The sequence below is a fragment of the Camponotus vicinus genome, unplaced genomic scaffold (assembly GCF_025532165.1).
Source record: "Camponotus vicinus isolate PSW18456_S1 unplaced genomic scaffold, iyCamVici1.0 SCAF_1, whole genome shotgun sequence".
Lineage (NCBI taxonomy): Eukaryota > Metazoa > Arthropoda > Insecta > Hymenoptera > Formicidae > Camponotus > Camponotus vicinus.
Genome location: NW_028141945.1, coordinates 29,886,225 through 29,906,111, shown reverse-complemented (window position 1 = coordinate 29,906,111; position 19,887 = coordinate 29,886,225). Strand labels below are relative to the sequence as shown.

The window sequence follows — 19,887 nt, the reverse complement described above, 5'->3', positions numbered from 1 at the left end:
GCGCACGCGCCCCTAACGGTGCGTGGTGGTTGCCATAGTTGGCGTTCATCGCTACCGCCATCCCCGCTGAAACCGGCACGGCTTTTACACATTACATGGAGCACCGAACGTCATTAATGAATGACGTACATACATAGCTTGCGCTTGTCTCCTCTTCGCGTGAATTAATCACTCAAAAACTTGATACGAAATATAGGAACCGGAAAAAAGAAGCAACAAGCGTATGGATTTTTTGGATGTAACGCTGGTTGTAAAAATAAATAATAAAAAATATTAAATAGGAAGAAAGAATAATAAATAGAAAAGAATTTTGCAGAATTTTACAGAAGAAGAGATATCTTTCTCAATATATGTACATCTCAACACTATAAATTCATAATTCCTTAAAAAATTAAAAAACAAATATCTAAAATATCTAAAATAGAAGAAAAGAGTCTCTGAGAGATGATTTCTAAAATAAAACACCTTTTAAACACTTAAATATTTAAAATACGTTGAGAAATTTGTCTTATATTACTTTATTTTATGTATTGTTGAAATATATTATATGAACTTAAAATATATACAATTACTTAATATAATACTTATTTACATAAACGTAATAAATATAATTCATATAATACAATTAAAATTTTAGGTCAAAGATACGAGATATCTTATAGTATTTTCTCCGCAACATTGGAAGAAAATGGGTTCACAGATTCTTTTATATCTTTTGCATAGTATATTCTCATTAAGAATATAAAAGTATGTGTTACGCGATGCATAAAGAATAAAAAAGAAAATACAGGAAAAGAATATTGTTCATTAAATATTTAAGAAATCAAAATACAGCTTTATAATTATTATGCAATATTTTATTTTTTAATCACATTTATGCGTAATTAGAGATATGTATTGTTGCAAATAAGATATTAAATTGTATATATAAATTACAAATATTTTTATATTATACAAAAATTTATATGCAGAAATATGTATACATGTTACGATCAATTATACGTATACTCTATATGTTAGTTATTTGATTATCATGCACATTTACGTAAAAGCAAGATAGAATATAATTGCAAGTCTTATTAAATTACATAAAGGATATAAGACACTTTCTGCGCATCGTACGACAAAGTATTGTACAAATGTGAGAGGTCAGTCGGGTCATTGGAATCGATGTTATCAGAAAAATTGCGAATTGTTCATAAGTGAAAAGATGTTCTCGTAAATGGATATAAAATATATCAAGATGAGATAGAAAAGATAGAAAGGTGAAGATAAAATCAACGTAAAAAATATCATAAATTGTATTGGAATAAAATTGAGAGAATATTAACACTATATTTATCAATACTGATAAATAAATCGATATGTATCAATAAAATTATTATTTATACGTCAATAAAATTATTGTATTTATATCAGACCCGGATACACATATTCCTTTAAAAATTATAATTTCGATATTTTTTACTCTTATATTTTTCATGTTATAATTATTCTATTTATATGTATATCAAATTTTGTATAAAACTGATAAAACGATGTGAACAAATGTAATATCTGGCAAAAAATAAAAATTGATGATAATTTTGCAACTATTTTTTCATGTATAATTATTATACATAAATATGCAATGATTGCAGAAATTATGAAATATTCCCAAATTATTTGACTCGATAACGCAGTTATTTAAAAATAAAATAAAAATTTTAAATAAAAATCAGGTAAAAATTCGAAAAGCTTACATTTTGAGCTACCAGATATAATCAGATCAAATTATTATCATTTTTGTTCGGTACTTTTTGCATTTATATTTCTGCGATTTATATCCTTAATTCTTGTCACATGAAACGCATGTACTGTACTTTTAATATTTAATGTCTTAGGCCATTACTGTTAGTCTTGGACTATTGGACGTTCAAATTTTCATAGACATGAAACATAGAACTCCCTTTGGATTTAAAATAATTTAATCCCTGAAAATTTCAGTTTCTCAAAGCGACAGACTTTCAATTTTTTAAGTTTTTAAACTTGAAAGTGGCAATACACTCAGTTTTTTAGATGCTTTTTAAATAAAACAATTGTTTGAAGAGGATTGTAAAGGAGCGTCTTTCTCTTTTAAACGTTTCTTAGAAATCTTTTAACTTTTATGTTTTGAACTTTTATTTGGACTTTTTATTCTAAGCCACGCTTCTTTTTCTCTCAGCTCTAAATAAATATTATGAATTTATGAAAACCTTTGTTTTTACAAACTTTTAATTGTAAGACTGTAATTTTATACAAAATAATATTATTTCACTTATCACTATTCACGTATATCCAATTATGCCTCTGCTCATGTATAGCGTATACATAATGTGAATATTTCCTCGACTTATTTAAGATGTTTGATATGTGCGAAAGTGTAAGTTAATGCCTCGGATAAGATTTATTGGTCAAGAATGATAAGAGATCTTGAGAAAAAATCAACGCAGCACCTCTTTCGGTAATTACGTGAAAGTGTATCTAACAAATGGAAAATAAAATTGATAAATAGCATCTTCAAGACTAACATATCAGATCAACTTCAGATGCAATTTTTATCGTACTTTTTGACTGAGAGTAAAATTAAGGTAGAAAAATGAGATCTTGTTGTTAACCGACATCGACCGATCAGCAGCTGCTGTTGCCTGTTTTTCAAAGGGAATGTGAAGGGTGGATCAATAATAGAATGGGGGTTGGCTGGGATTTCTCAGCGCCATCCCTCCATATTACATCGAACTAGCAACTGTTGCTTCATCCCTTACCTTTTCCTTCGCTGATGAGCTTTAACCTTGCTAATCCGTTTAAGTTTATTTGATCCATTTTCATTTTTAAATAAAAAAGCTTTGAACTTTGAGGTGTTATTATTTTCGATTACAGATTATGACTCTACTGGCTAATCTTCTATTTTAATTAAATACATATTTATGCATAATACAAACAAAGATTTACACGCTTGCGTTGCATATTAAAAATATATAAATATTAGAATATATTGAAATATATAAAAATCAAGTTTTTAACTTCATATTCAGTGTATTATTATTATTAAATGTAGAAAACGAACGATAATCGATTCGGATTATTATCGGATTATTATAGTTGAATGCGTAATTAAAATATATATGTTGTTGTAAGATATTTTTTACATATTCCAAAAAAGAAAATTGTGTTGTTCGAAATGCAACGCAGTTGTCTAAAATAAAATAATAATAAAGACATTTTCACGAAAAAAAATTCTGTAATTTCTGTTTTTAAATATTACTTTATAATTTTGTTGAATCTAATGAATACACATATAAAAGTAGGAAGTTTGCTCTCTCCTCTTTCACCTTGAATTTTATTTTGAAATAAGCTGAAAACAGCAATCTGTTTCTCCTGTATTACCGACTAGATATATTGCGTTTCTATATCTATTACAACACGATTTAATTTCACCTAGATATCCATGACCTATATATCCAGTCTGATGTTACAACATGTTTTAGATTAGAATCAATTAAAAATAAAATAGTTTAAGGCTATCAAAATTTTTTCATATTTTCAATAATCAATAATAATTTTAACTATCAATAAAATTAGTAATAATAAAAATTTAATAAAAAGAATATTGATTTATCTTTCTAAACCGTGATTTACATGTATTGGAAATTTTTAACTAGAATTTCCTAAAATGATACTTTTTTCTTTCTTATTTTAATTACATTTTTGTTAAATTTATCGCGAACGACACAAATCTATTTTTCTTTTTTATCGTTTCTGTATGCATTTCCTTAGAATACATGTTAATTATGGAGTTGGCTTATAATTTCATAAATTTGCTTCACATATCGCTGATTATACATAAATTTTACTTTATGTGTCAGAAATAATGGCGATCGTTCATTATCATATTATCAATGTAAGTAGCTCTATACAGTTAACTCCATTGCACATAATGTTCCAATAGATACTAAAATTAACATATATGAGTTATAGTTGTAATAAAATGTTTGCTTTTATACAGAGTGTATACAAAATTGATTTCTTTTATTTTATATAAATAAATATTAAATAAGGTTTCAAATATATCAAACTATTCTTTCATATATCAATTTGCAATTAATTTTTTATCGAAAATTTTGGCGGTCTCCTTCTCTCTCTCTCTCTAAATTTATAAAAGAATCTACACATAAAAGATGACCATTAGGAAAATGCAGCTCTAATAGAATATATAAATTTTACTATTTTATTATTTCATTATTTAAAGTAAAAAGTTATCATAAAGTTTCTATATCCTCCTATGAAACAGCAAATATTTAGTAAATTGCATTTATTAGGCTATGTATAGTTTTAAACTGGATATCACGGCAGATTCTTTTTTTTTAACAGTATGAATACATCCTAAATGAATTATACGAGAGCAGTTCTATGTATGTAGTTGACATTCCTTTATACTCTAAGAAAAGCGATTGAGGTCAGAGATATCGGATATGGAAAGTCGTATCTATGAAATTGAATGAATTATCGAACCTCGATATAGAGTTTGCAACTCTCTCGATTATATCAAATCGATTCGAGTTTTTAAACGATCGAAGACAAAAATACTTATTAGAAACTCCGAATATAAAAAAGACGAAAAGGTTCTCTTTTGTTGCATCATGTTCGATACGGACATATCTTGGCTATCTTTCTCTTATAAGATTTTGAAATACTTTATAATGGAAAAAATTCACTTTAAACGATCTCTGATTCCCGAGATTCGAAACACAATTCGATTTTTTGATCGCTTCTTCTAAAAATAAAAATTTTTATAGAAAAAATATTTTCTATAAATATACGTAATATTATAATGAACGACAAATGAATGACAAATAAGTTTATCTAGAATTTTCAGATATTAAAATATGTGATGTACATTTTTATTTGTACATTTAATGATGAATGATATATATGTGATAAATCGTATGTATTGTACTAGATTTTAATAGGATTTTTGTCATGATGAAAAGGGTTAACATTAAAAACAATAAATCTTTCATATCACACCACATGTTTTATATATCACATGTACATACATACATATATATATATATATATATATATCTTTTATTGCAGTAAATATACATATGTTTCTTATAACATAATATATTTATCAAAAGTAACATATATATCTCATAAAAATATAAATGTAATATAAATGTTTCTAAGAAACTTGTATATTCATTCAAGTTTCTTAGAAACATTTATATTACATTTATATTTTTATTGAGAAATTAAAACTGTTTAGTAAGATTTACTCTTTTTTTAGAAATGCTCGCGATGTAAAGTCTAATTTTTGTCTTCATATTGAGATTATAGCTAATATTGACAATTGCAGAAAGATTTCTATACTGATGGTATATTAAATTTCCCTTTCACCCCATAATTCACCCCCCCTCCCCTCCATAACACGTCCCATTGCGCATAAGTATAAGTAATAAAAATGTAGATACATAAGAGAAATGCGTCAGGCAATATGAGCGGTCAAGAGACTATCCTTTTTCATCTTCTTATCACGTTCCCAGTCAAATTATATATGGATAGTGCAATAAACACATATGCAATACAATGTTTGAATAGATTCTCAAAGCATCATATCTACGGATTCGCGTATAAACAGTAGCGATTTGATTTTCTCAGTAACGTAATCCAGGATAAATCTCACCATTTCAACGTTGTTATAAATAAAATATAATACACCGAAGTAAAACAGATATATTGTTGTAATATGGATAACGTACATCCTGAAACAAATGTGCTTCATAGAATATGATAAAAATAACATAATATAAAAATTTTAAATAAATAAAAAAAATTTTAAATAAATAAAAATATATATTAAAGTTCCAAAAAAATGTAAAAAGTTAATTTCAATTTAAATCAATTCAGAGTTTGAGATCTTAATATACACTCAGTTCCAAAAAAAGCGGTACACTTGACATTTGGAAAAAAATCACCAAATTTCAAATGACGATAACTTTGTAAATAATAAAGATAGGAGGTCTATAAAAAATGAAAATAAAGCTTGAAATTTCTACTTTAAAACTAGGTTCTCTGAAATGTTGCGAGATAACACTTTTAAAAATGACGGATGACGAAACGAGAACATGCAAAATTGAAAAATAATTGTTTGAGTTTGCCATGACACGTGGCGAGAATCAAATGTCGCAGGTCAATGGGGTCAAAAGCATATGATAGTACAGAGATTCCTCTTTAAAATGCTTTTTTGTTCATCTCGATACGATGATTTTTCACCGAGTTATACACATTTGAAGAAAAAAGCGGCTTTTTACTCCAAATGCGTATAACTCGGCGAAAAATCATTGTATCGAGATGAACAAAAAGCATTTTAAAGAGGAATCTCTGTACTATCATATGCTTTTGACCTCATTGACCTGCGACATTTGATTCTCGCCACGTGTCATGGCAAACTCAAACAATTATTTTTCAATTTTGCATGAGCTCGTTTTGTCATTCGTCGTTTTTAAAAAATTGTCGCACACAATTGCGATATAAAATTTCAAAAAGTAGACATCCGGACCTTTAAAATGCTTTTTTAAAAATCTTGCTAGCTATATTAGATGCTGAAACATTCAATTTTGAATTTTTAATAACGCTGAATTGGAAAAATAAGAACCTTGTGGTTCGTCAACGTATCGAGATGAACAAAAAAGCATTTTAAAGAGAAATCTTTGTATCATCTATCATATGCTTTTGACCCCATTGACCTGCGACATTTGATTCTCGCCACGTGTCATGGCAAACTCAAACAATTATTTTTCAATTTTGCATGTTCTCGTTTCGTCATCCGTCATTTTTAAAAATGTTATCTCGCAACATTTCGGAGAACCTAGTTTTAAAGTAGAGATTTCAAGCTTTATTTTCATTTTTTATAGACCTTTCTATCTTTATTATTTACAAAGTTATCGTCATTTGAAATTTGATTTTTTTCCAAATTTCAAGTGTACCGCTTTTTTTGGAACTGAGTGTATATTTAGATTTAATCCAAGTTTAATTTTATTATAATGTTTAATTAATATATTATATAATTTAATTTATTTAATTTTATAACTTAAAAATCTCGAAAATAATTTTCTCAAATTTTTAAAGAAAAATAGATTAAATTGTTGTTGCACCAAAAGCAACATTACAATTAAATGTAATTTATACAAACATGAAACCAATAGAAAATGTATTTGTCACATTAAGACGAAAAAACATACAGTTATATAAAAAATAATTTCAAACACTTAAATATTCAGTTTCTTTTACTAGTTTCTTCTTTTTTATATGATTAAATATCTTTCCGCAAGAATGTATATATAAAAAGTATTATTAATATATTATTAATATACAAAAATTTTGCAAATTTTATAATCAAATAGTGTATATCTACTCCTCTCTTTTATTAAAAGATTTATCGGTAAATGTTTATCGATAAAGGCTTTAGGTTACACAGCTCGAAAAATTTTTATTTTCACATATATTGTAGAGGATACATTCCTAAGTAATACACCGTTTGAATTTTGCGGCGATCTCTCTTCGTTCCTGAGATATGCGATTTTGAAATTTTATACTTACTTGTATCATCTTTTCGTTACATTCTAAATATGTTTATATTTTTCTATTTACATTTACCGGGGTCATCTTTCTGAATAATTTTCAGGAGGTTTTAGCTGCTTGTTGTTTATTAAATAGTTAGTAACAAAAAAAGTTTCATAAATGGAATATAATTTTACCACATCATGTATGTTTAAGAAGAAATATATTTAATAGAATATATGTATTTGTAAACTTTGCTTTATCTTGCAAAGTACATGCGTGACACCGTGTGTTCCGCCCCCCCCCTTCGGGGGGCTCCACTTTCGGAAGATATAACCTAACCCAACCTGTGTCTGTAGTGTAGGAAATATCTTGACACACGACATTTCGCTTCACATGGTTCATATGGTTCATGAGTTTATATAAATTTGCAACTTTTTATGCGAAGCCAGGTATATTCCACACTTCAGACACGGGTTGGGTTAGGTTATATCTTCCGAAAGTGGAGCCCCCTCGTAGGGGGAGGGGGGAGGGAACACACGGTATCCACGCATGTATGTACTTCGTAAGACAAAGCAAAGTTTACAAATACATATATTCTAGATTTCAAGATTTCTAGCGAAACTAAACAATAATTGTATAGCTTGGCGATATGGAAGCGACAACGAGCAAACGTAAACAAAAAATATAAACACACAAGTAAAATATAAAATGAAACCGTGATGAACAAATGTAAACAAAAAATGTAAATACATAAATAGGATATAATGAAAAGATGATATAAAAGTATGGAACTTCAAAAGTGCATATCTCGAAAAGAGACCGCCGCAAAATTCAAACGGTGCAATACTTAGGAATGTATCCTCTACAACATATGTCAAAATAAAAATTTTTCGAGCTGTGTAACCTAAGGTAAACATGTACCGATTTATCTTATTGTTTGTGCATATTTTGAAGATCTCTAAAAAATGACTTAGCAGATTTTATTTCTAGTAAATAACATTGTTTAATTGTACAAAAATATCGCGAGATATAATAAATTTATATAAAGAATACTCACATTCTTTGATGCCGACGGGCTCTCGGCAAAGTAGACAGATCTTCTTTCATGCAGTACTGTCGCGCGCCAAGGATTATGTGCTTAATGTATTCCATTATATCGACATTAAAAACCATAGGTGGAAATATTTCTTTATCTGATGGTGTTAGCTCGTCGCATAAAGCAACTAGCTTTTTATTATAAAATATCCATTCCCGCGTGGTGAAATATTGCAGTACCGTGAGACCGTCTAAAATTCGTTTTTGGAGTCTGACCATACTATTTGTAAAAATAACAAAAAAAGATAATAGTTAAGAAAATTTATACAGTTATATAATATTGTGTACTTACATGTAAGAAAATAAAAAGAAAACGCGTCAATAGATAAAAATCGAAAAAAATATGCAATATCTAAAAATATTAAAAAATACGAAACTTACAATCTCTTCTGTCGAAATATCAGCATCAGAAAATCGATGAAATATGCAGGTATGATTTGGAAGAAAAAAATGAAAATATTATGGATAAATTTATTGCTACGTATGTCGCCATCTGGATACCAAACTTGCCCCTCGAAAGGATATTCATAAATAACTTGCCTACCCTTATCTAATATTTCGCCCCATGTGACACGCTTTGTATCGCTTTGCGTTAAATTGAACACAGGTATACTTTTCAAACTATAAATGGTAAATCAAAGAGAGAGATTAAACAAAAAAAATTAATATTTTTATTTATTTATTACTTATTAAGATAAAATGTAATCATGCAAATATAAAATAGTTAAAGAATGCAATCCAGAATATATAAAAAATTTTTGAACATCTCTCTTTATTGTATAATATTAAAAAATTTAGAAATTGTGATAAATTCAAATTTTTAATAAATCAAGTCAAGAAATCCAAGAAAAGTTTAAAATTTTTTGAAAAATTGGGATAACTATTAACAATTTAAAATATTATACATCTATTATACATCTTAATATCAAAAATATTTTAAAGAACACAGTAACAAAAATAATTGTCTCTATCACGAGCATAATATGAGATGAAATTATGATCATGATGATTCCAATGTTACAGAAAAAAAGTTTGAGCAAAATGAAGGTACTTACTTTCTCAGGCTAGTAGCAGTTTTGTATGCAATTATAATTAAATTATTAATTGCAAGATCAACCGGCATAACTTCAGCGTTATAATTGCCGTTACAATGCATCGATCTAATAACACCCTTGCCTCCACCGACAAGCAATCCTATAGGTCCATTCAAATTGTCGACCCATCCTGGTAATGGCTCCTTATAAGCAGGTATCACTACGATGAGATTCATTAATTTTTATATTTTTTTTTATACACAACCGCCGAAATATTTTTGTATATTCTTTTATAATTAAAAGATATACCGATAATTACCAATCGATGGTCTAGCGATGCTACAAGGCAGATTAGGAAATTCGTTCGCTACTAATGTTTCAGCCAGACGTTTCGAATATGTATAAGTATTTGGATGCGGATGTAGTAATCTATAAAAAAATTGCAAAAATAAACATGCAAAACCTCATATACCATTAACGTTTACATATACAATTAAGAAAGAGAAATAACTTGATTAAATGTAATTAATTTAATCAGTTAATCAAACATTAAATATTTATAAATGTTATACTTACACTAATATTGTTTATCAATATTCTTACATCAATATATTATATATACATATATATATATATATATATATATATATATATATATAATTATTAGTCTTAATTTTAAATATTTTAAATAGTTAATAAAAATTCATAATTTAAAAAATATATAATTAATAACTTAATAAAATATCTTTGTACGTGTTGCGCTTACGCTGAATATTATTATTTATTAAAATCACTGATTTTTAATTACTTTGGCGTAATAAGATCGATAGAACTTTCATCCAGCCATTCAACGAGTCTCATGATATCCTGAGGATCATCAGGGGAATTATATGTACGCTCGCCTAATTCCTTCTGGTCGACGTGACAGAAGGCTGTGCTTAGATGCACAAAAGCCTCTAAATGTTTCATTTCTTTTGCCAAGTTTAATACTCTTTTTGTACCTATCTTGAAAATCAAATCAAGCATGTTTTTTATATATCATCAAGAAATATACATTGTAAAATTAAGCTTAAAAGATATATTTTGTCTCATTATTTGTAAATTTGACTAATTTCTATATTGCTTTAACATATTTAAGACTTTTTAAAAGTAAATGTCTTTATCTTTTATCATGTAAAAATGTGTCATGAGCATACAAAGTTTAAAAATAATATTGTAATCAGAAGCTATACATCCAATGCAAACTAATAACTAATAACACATGGAAAATATAAATGTAATTGTTCAAATTAACGTTATTATTATTAGATTTAGATTTCTTTATGAAGGTTCTTACCATGTTCATTTCGACAGCATCTTTCAATTTCGCCTCTAATCGAAGAGTTGCGGCGCAATGGAACACCAAGTTTACTTCATTTATTAGAAGCTTACGCTGTTCATCAGTAAGGCCCAAATTGTCCGAACATATGTCACCATTAAGCGGTATCACTTTCTTCAAAACTTGTGGCTTCTCAGTTTGTATTCTTTGAAATAGCTATATATAAAAATATCAGTTCTATTTACTAATCTCCTGCATATGTATTCATTGTTTAAAAACATTTATTTAAATAATCTCATTGATATTAAATATGTTTATATTCCAAATTTAATAATATATTGTAATATTGTCATTTGTATGCGTGATTCATACATTATATGTCGAATAATATAATAATATCGTTAACTCTTTGTAATTTTATTTATATATCTTGAAGTAAAACTATTTAAATTAATTTAAAAAATTATATAGAATATTATAATTTCTATATATAATAAACTATAAATTAAAAAAATATAAAAAATAGAGAGAGAGAGGGGGGAGAGAGAGAAACACATTTAATATTTATATGTGTGTGTGCGTGTGTACAACACATTTTATCCTAAAAACAAATTTTATATTATTTTTAAAAATTATTAAAAAATATACTTAAAAAATATGAAAGATTGTTAAATAGAAAGATTGCATCTTAAGAGACGCTACTTATGTAATCATTCTTACTTGTAAAATATCTTTAATAATCTTTACATAACTAGCTAATAAATCAATATATGGCTTTCTTAATCGCGAGTTCTGATAGCTAAGAATCAATTTATAATTGACAATTTAATATAAAACTTAATTGTGCCAATATTCAAAAAATCTAAGTGGAAATGTACAAACATGTATTGTGATTCTTATAAAAAAATATTTCAGAATATTGCAACATTATCTTGCGTAACATTTTCTTGATATTACGGCAAAAATGGAGATAATGTAATTTAAATATCTTACAGGTAATTTGAATATATCTTCAAGTCGATTGTCGAAACTGCGACCTCTTTTGGCTCGCATTAAGATGTAGATTTTGTTAAGATCAGAACAGCTGTATAACAATTTTTCTACAAGGACCTTGCCCATGAAACCAGAAGCACCAGTAATAAAGATGATCTTGTCTTTGTAGAAAGGTTGAATTGTAGATCTTGATTCGGCCATGGCTGAAATTTATCATATATTGTGAAATTTGTGGTTAAAACAGAAAAATAGAAAAAGAGAAAGTGCACTTTATTATGCGGTAAAACATGTAGGAAACCGCACAAATTCAATTTGAAGTGCAATATTTATAGCTTGTATTGTTTCACAACTACGCGAAATGTCGTACATTGTTACACACATTTCTTTAAAATCATCGTATTATGTTATTTTACCGTAGCGCGGTAATCATTTCCACGTAAAAATTATGGAAATGTCTGTGCAAATAAGAATCATAATAAGAGAAAATTGAGGATACGCCGACTTTTTTGTATTTAAACGATTATAATTTTGTAATCCGATTTCCATATCTCTATCGAATACTAAAATTTTTTCAATATCGATTCGTACACAAGTAAACATACGGCGGTTATTTTGTCATTAAAAAAGTTATAAAAAAGATTATTTAAGATCACATTGTGTCACATCTTTATAAAATTTTAAGAATGCATTTGCATCTTATATAAATGATTTTTAATATCGACGAGCGAATGGAGAATATATACGTTGCGACTTATTACTGAAAAAATTGTGAAAGACTGCAATGCATATTAAGTAAATGTATTCGAGGCTCGAGAGATTGTTATTTAACCTTGGCAGTAAACCTTTTCGAACCCAATAAAGAGATCATGAGTATCTGGGGTAATTACTTTTACCAAAAAGACCATGTAAAAAGATTGTGCAATATCTACAAGTGTTGCAATATATATTATATGTTTGAATATATAATGTACAAATTACTTATATTTAGGTTAAAAGTTTTTAGGACTTTTTATGCATTTAAAATTAATTTTTAGATTACAAAGTTTTTTAATGCAATATCCATTTTACAAAATACAATTAAGATATAATTGTAAATAATATTAACAGCAAGCAATATTAATATGTAAATTAATTTTTTTGCTACAAACTTATATAAGATATTTTGCCACTTTTTTCACGAAATTAAAAGCCACAAATCACATATTTTGTATCTTTTTTCAATTTTATTTATTTTGTAGTAATATATGTCAATGTATGTTTAATGTTAAAAGTTTAAATTTTAAACAATCTTCATGATGATAACAATGATGGTTTCAGCGATTACACTTGCCACATATGCATTATTAGATTTTAAATTAGTGTTGATAAAAAAAAGAATGGAAAATATTTACTGACATTGATGATACAGTGTCAATCAAATTTAATATATTCAGACATTACATATAATGCAAAATAGAAATTTGCTACGTTTGTAATTAATAGTATGCATCAGTTAAAGATATATATCGAATCTACATTACGTTTTCGTGATCATTATGCACCTTGTACTTTCACTCTTTTCGCACGGACCAAATTATCCAAAATGATAGGGCATTCATAAATGAAGTTGTTATGTCGTAAAACTGTATTACCTCTCCAAAATGTGCCATTCCCTCTTTAACATTTTTTTTATTCAATTGCATTTCGATTCGAAAGGAAAAGTTGCATATATAAATAACCATTATAAGATTTTCGTAATCAGAAGTGACAGGTCCATAATCGATGATGACATAAAAACAAATATTTAGTTTTGAATTATTAATATTATTCTTTTTTTCTCAAAATTGCTTAAAAGAATATTAGAAATGCATAGATGCATAATTAAAAAATATTGAAATTAAGTAAAAAGATTGTGAATTAAAAAGTTTATAGAAATTTATAAAAGTTTACAAAATTTTTTAATGTCTCGCAGAATTTCTATCACTAAATCTTATTTATTTAGAACGATTAATAGTTATCATTTCTTAGATTTACAAAAACATAATAAATACATAAATTAAAGTTGTGTTTCTTATAATTATATATAATGTATGAAAGAATTATATTATAGCATCACACATACACACACACACAGATTTAATTTAGCACAAATAAAGTTACATTTACTATGTTGACTTGATTAGAGACTAAGTTATTAACGTAATGTTCGAATGTGCTTGAAAGAGTTACTTTTCAAACAAAATAAATTTGAATAAATCAATAAATTATTCAATTCACATCAAAATCGTTCCATCCATATATATTGTATAGAGAATTCCTGGAGCTAATTATATAAGCTTTGAGTACATAAATTAACACATAAGCTTCACATTTTTTATTGCAAGAATAACAAGAAAAACTATATTTGTATACCCAGCAATAGGAATGCCTTAACATATAACTTTATGCACGTACCAAAGCATATATGCATTGTCCATTTCTGTCCCTCCATACATTTAAATTCATGTGTTAAAACATTTAAATTCATGTGTTTCCTGTGCACTTCATATATATAATTGAATTTTTTTATTGAAGAAATAGCGTGAGTGAAAAGAAAATGTTATTGCATAAAAAAAATAGTGCCATTTGTATACACAATTTTTCGTTTAAGCGTTTTTGAACGCATTTAAAATTTTTTATTTTTAGCAATATCAAAAGATAAGGAAAAGTAGATATACGTGTGTGATTTGATATTATGTTTTGATTACTTTATTAAATTTTACAAATATCTTGAAAAAAAATGTATATAAATTTGTCGTTAATGTGTAAAGTTAAAATTACAAAATATCTATTAAAATTAAATGTATATACTTAATAACAGTTCTCTTAATTTATTTGTTCGTTTTTTTTACATAATCAATATATACTTTTACATAAATTATACTTTTACATAAATCTCTGCATTAATTGGAATTATTGCAGAGATTATAATGTTGTTTTGAAGAAAAAATATGTAATTTACAATTAACAATTCCATATTTTTTCTTAAAAACAACTATGTGTTTTCTTTACACCAATTGATTCCTCTCATTATTTTGTACGTAAAAGTGTTAAGGTAAGATAATCGAAAAATGAATATTTTACAAGATATTTTACGGTTTATGTAAAATTAAGAAATTATTTCACGCCTCATAACTCAAAAAGTACTTAACGAAAAGGTACTTAATTATAGTGTTTTGGAAAGCTCTCGAGATAAGCTATAAGAATGTGCAAAAATATATAGGGTGTTCCATTTAAAAAAATTGAAGTGACCTTCACGTGACCTTCAAATGACTCTTCAAGGTCAAACCAATGGTACCGTCTTATGGCCCCTTTGAAACCAAACAACTTTTGCCTGAAACATTTTTTTCTAAAATGCACCGTTTGTGAGATATTTAGGGGTTTCCACACTTTTGACAAACCCTGTATAATACTACACAACAATTTTCAAAAAAATGTGACAAGACGGTTTTCCATCTTATCTTCATCCAGCGAGGAAAACACATTTCTACGCACTACTACGCACATAATACGCAATATGCATGCAATTTAAGCATTACGTCACATGCCATATTAGAATTTGTACGTTAGCATAACGATAGTTTACAGAGGGAACAAAGATATCATAAACTCGAATAAATACTCGAGATAAATCAATATGACACGCAAGAATAGTCTCATTCATGAACGAACAAACAACAAATATGATCTCTCTAAATTTCTTAGAGCGATAATGCACTCGAAAAATTGAGTGACTGGTCGAATCATTCTAGTTAGAGCGATTTTTTACTTATAGAAGTCAATTCTTCCTACTTTTTGTTGTAGAGTGAAAAATTCACTCTGCAAAATGGAGTAAATATGTATAATATACTCTATTTTGTAGAGCGAATATTTTATTTTCATTCTATGTAGTATAGAGTGAATTTTATTCGTGAAGAGAGAGTGAAACGCATGTGAAGTGCGCATAAGTCCGCCATTAGCAAAAAAAAAAAAAAAACTGTCGTATCGTTATCCTACAGCGTTAGGGCCCTGGCACACAAAAATACGTAAGCAGTAAAACGTAGTCAGTAAGGAAATCGACCAATCGGAATTCTTACGTTTTCTTACGTTTTAATATAGTTGCCTTACTGCTCAATCATGATTGGTCAATTTGCTTACTGACTACGTTTTATTGCTTACGTTTTTTTGTGTGCCATGGCCTTTACTTATTCGTTGCACTTGATATATGAGACATATATTAAAGTGACTTTCATACATTTTTTTATTTCAATATACTTCGTAAGATTAAAAAGCTATTTTTTAAAAAGCTATTTTTTAATGATATGGCTGTGACAAGTAAAGAAATATTTAATCGGTTTTTACACTGAGATAATGATAAATAATGATAATAATAATGACAATGATAAATATATGAATATGACGTAAAGCTTTGATTAGTTGAAATAAGAAATAATCATTGTTTTTTACTTAATGTTTTTTATTTAATCGAAGCAGTACTTTGCACAGTACGTCAGTGTTCAATTATCTTATAATTATCTAGATAATAATCATCATATTATGTGCGATGTACAGCTTCGATTAAAATACAATGATTGCTTCTCATTTCAACTAATCGAAGCTTCACGATATATACATATATTAACATATTATATGTTATCTATTAGTATAAAAAACGGCTTAGAGTAGTTCCTAAGAAGAAATTTGTTCATATTTGTTATAATTGAGTAAAATATTATTGATGACAGTAATGATTTATTTTTGTGAATTTTCATTAATTACGAATGACAGTATTTTTACTATCACTTGAAGTGAATATTCACTCGTTTGGAGTTAGATTTCACTCTAAGAAATTTAAAGAGATTAAAATGTATCATCATTCGTACACATTTGTGTATTAACATTCAAAATAAATTAAATAATAAAAATAAAAGAGAGTATAAAATGTGTCGTGGAAATAAAAATTATTTTATAGTTATTCTTCGGTGTGTGAAGTTAGCATCCCGACATGCAGTTCCGATAGTTCCGATTAGAGGTTTAGTTTCCTTTTAAAGAGCTTAAGAGTTCTTTATTATTAATAAAAAGAGTTCCGTCGATTAACAGTTCCAAATTTGAATTTGAAAAATGGGGTGCTAACTTCTCATCGAAAATCAAGATCGAATAGTTCCGAATAGCTTAATTGCTTTATTTTGCATGGTACTAGAGTTCCTGATACTTAAAAGAAAATATCAGTCGACCAAAAAAAATAAAAAAAATTTTGAAAATTCAATTTTGATATACAATAGTTCTAGCAAATTTTTAATGTTCCCTTATTTACTCCTAAGAGTTCTTGCCAATTAAGATTTCACTCTAAGAAATTTAAAGAGATTAAAATGTATCATCATTCGTACATTTGTGTATTAACATTCAAAATAAATTAAATAATAAAAATAAAAGAGAGTATAAAATGTGTCGTGGAAATAAAAATTATTTCATAGTTATTCTTATTTAAATCTAAATAAGTATATAAAAAAATAAGTATATAAAAAAATATAACATAGCACAATATAAAAATTAAATTTAGGAATAAGCAGAGATTTTGAAAATACTTTATCGTGTTTGATTTAATGTATTCATGTTTATATATAATATTTGTTTTTTTTTTCATTTTTTTCTTCTTTTAAATTTTAATATTTAATTTCTATATTATTGTAGTGTTCAAATTATAAAAAAAAACTCCTGATATGTTGTAATACAAATAAAAATGTCGAGAAGAAATAATAATAAAAAATCTGATATTTATATTTTAATCTGTCAATGAAAATTGAACGCAAGTGACAGAGTACGTTAAAATGCACCAACTTTTCGATTAAAAATTTCAAAAGTCAGCAAGTTTAATTATTGGACTAAAATCTTTTACGTCAGTATATTCGCAGGTCAGCAAAAAGTCATTCGAAAATTGACACTGGTTTTGTTTTAAAATACGATATAAAAAGAAGATGAGCAAGAATGAATTAAATACCTGTTGACGATGCTTCACTCGTTCGGTTTAATCCTTCGATCATCCGCGATTACGATAATAATACGATGTTTCGTTCTATGCGTTTGTTATTTTACGAGAATGGATAGCGCGTACTCTGTGCTCGTGAACTTACTGAGCTCCAGCGTAATCTGTGCTGAAAGTTGTACTGTTGTAGAAAGACCTGCCGATCTCTCTCTCTCTCTCTCTCTCTCTCTCTCTCTCTCTCTCTCTCTCTCTCTTCCTTTTTAACTCCTTCCTCTATCTGTTTTCCTCCCCACCTGCACGTAACTGTAGCTGTTATACTGAGCTACATACTTGTTCTTTGTACTTCGTGCCAATTATCCGATTATAATTAACTATACTCTATTGAATTCATTAATATTCTTCATAATCATTATCTTGTGTATTAAAAGTAAACAAAAAGTTATTTATTTTAAAAGTTTCCTTAAAACATCATTCAGTATTAAATAACTTTAGTCACTTATTAAATGCAAAACATTTAATGCAGGAGATTTAATACGTATTATACTTATCATAATTATGAATTAACAAAAATCCTAAAAAAATAAGAATTAGTCTTTGATTTTACGAATTCTATCATAGATTGCGAATAATTTGCCGGTATTCTTGACTTGAAATTGTTACAATCGCAACAGATTAGTCTATTCTCTTTTCGAAAGAGAATCCAAACAATATCAATTTTCTTCCACTCTCACTCTTTCTCATAAGTTATGAGTTCATAGATTTTAACCATTTTACAAGATTATAGTTGATGTAATTGAAATATGGAATATATAAATTTATGAAATTGTCAGACAAAATACTGATATTTTACAAAAATATTTAAATACTTTGAATTCTTTTATATTTTTGACAAAATTTGTATCAATGTAAAAAGTTTCATTAAAATAAATATAAAGAAATTTTAAATATTGACAGCTGAAGAAATCGTTTAATATCATAAACAAATAAGATAAAAAGGAAATAAAGAAAAGAAAAGAAAAGAAAAAAGAAAAAGTAAGATATTATATTCTACTATTAAATTTTTCTCTATTTTACTATTAAAATAATACGTAAACTCAGTTTACTATTAAAATAATACGTAAACTCTATTTAATTTTATCTTTTTCCACTTTTTAATAAAGATAGAAAGATAAAATATTTTAATATCTCATTAAAAAAGAATATTTTCGGAATATATTAATATGTTATTATTTATGTAAGAAAGATATTTAAAATAATGAAAAAAGAAAAAAGAAGTGGAATATTCAAAGTACACTCATGAAACATATATCGACATTGCAATAATTAGAATCAAAAAAATGTATTGCTTATGGTGTGAATTTTATGGAATGCATGCCTTATTTGCGAGAAATTTGATGCCAAATTTTAATTTTAGAAAAATATTAAAAAATATTGGTACGAGCGATTCCGATTTATGAAATGTGTGATTAATTATTAAAGAAACAAGATACTTCTTTTATTAACCTTTAATCTTTTACGTAAGTTTTGTAATTGTATATGTGATATATTACAAGTATACTATTCTTACAAAGTATTTAATATTTTTACCTTCGTGTGATTTGCAAGTTGCACTTGTTTTGTTTTGTGTATCGAAATATTATTATATAATCACAGTGATCTCAATGCATAACAAAAATTAAAAACTCGTATTGTCAAAAAAAATAATATAATATAAACTGATTATTTCTTTCTATGATTCTTTTTAATTATATAATTAATTGTTAATTATTAATTGTATACATCTGATCTAATGACACGTTATCAGATCAGAATAAAGAAAATGAAAATATAATTAAGCAATATAGTAAAAATAATTACAAGGATTTTCCTCAGTATCTTATATA

General features: G+C 26.8%; 1 protein-coding gene across 2 annotated transcripts; it reads right to left on the bottom strand.

Moving 5' to 3' along the window:
• Positions 1-5,274: 5,274 nt before the first annotated feature.
• On the bottom strand, positions 5,275-18,173 carry LOC145976556 (putative fatty acyl-CoA reductase CG5065). Of its 2 annotated transcripts, XM_083107785.1 has the most exons (9): positions 18,020-18,173; positions 12,025-12,227; positions 11,050-11,247; positions 10,522-10,718; positions 10,033-10,142; positions 9,735-9,933; positions 9,061-9,300; positions 8,642-8,899; positions 5,275-5,783 (listed from the first exon to the last, which is right to left on the bottom strand). In XM_083107785.1, exons 1-9 carry the CDS (start codon positions 18,060-18,062, stop codon positions 5,624-5,626), a joined length of 1,608 nt encoding a protein of 535 aa, XP_082963911.1. In that variant the 5' UTR covers positions 18,063-18,173; the 3' UTR covers positions 5,275-5,623. The 2 variants fall into 2 exon arrangements, with proteins under 2 accessions (XP_082963911.1, XP_082963967.1); XM_083107841.1 differs by lacking the exon at positions 9,061-9,300.
• Between the last annotated feature and the right edge of the window lie 1,714 nt (positions 18,174-19,887).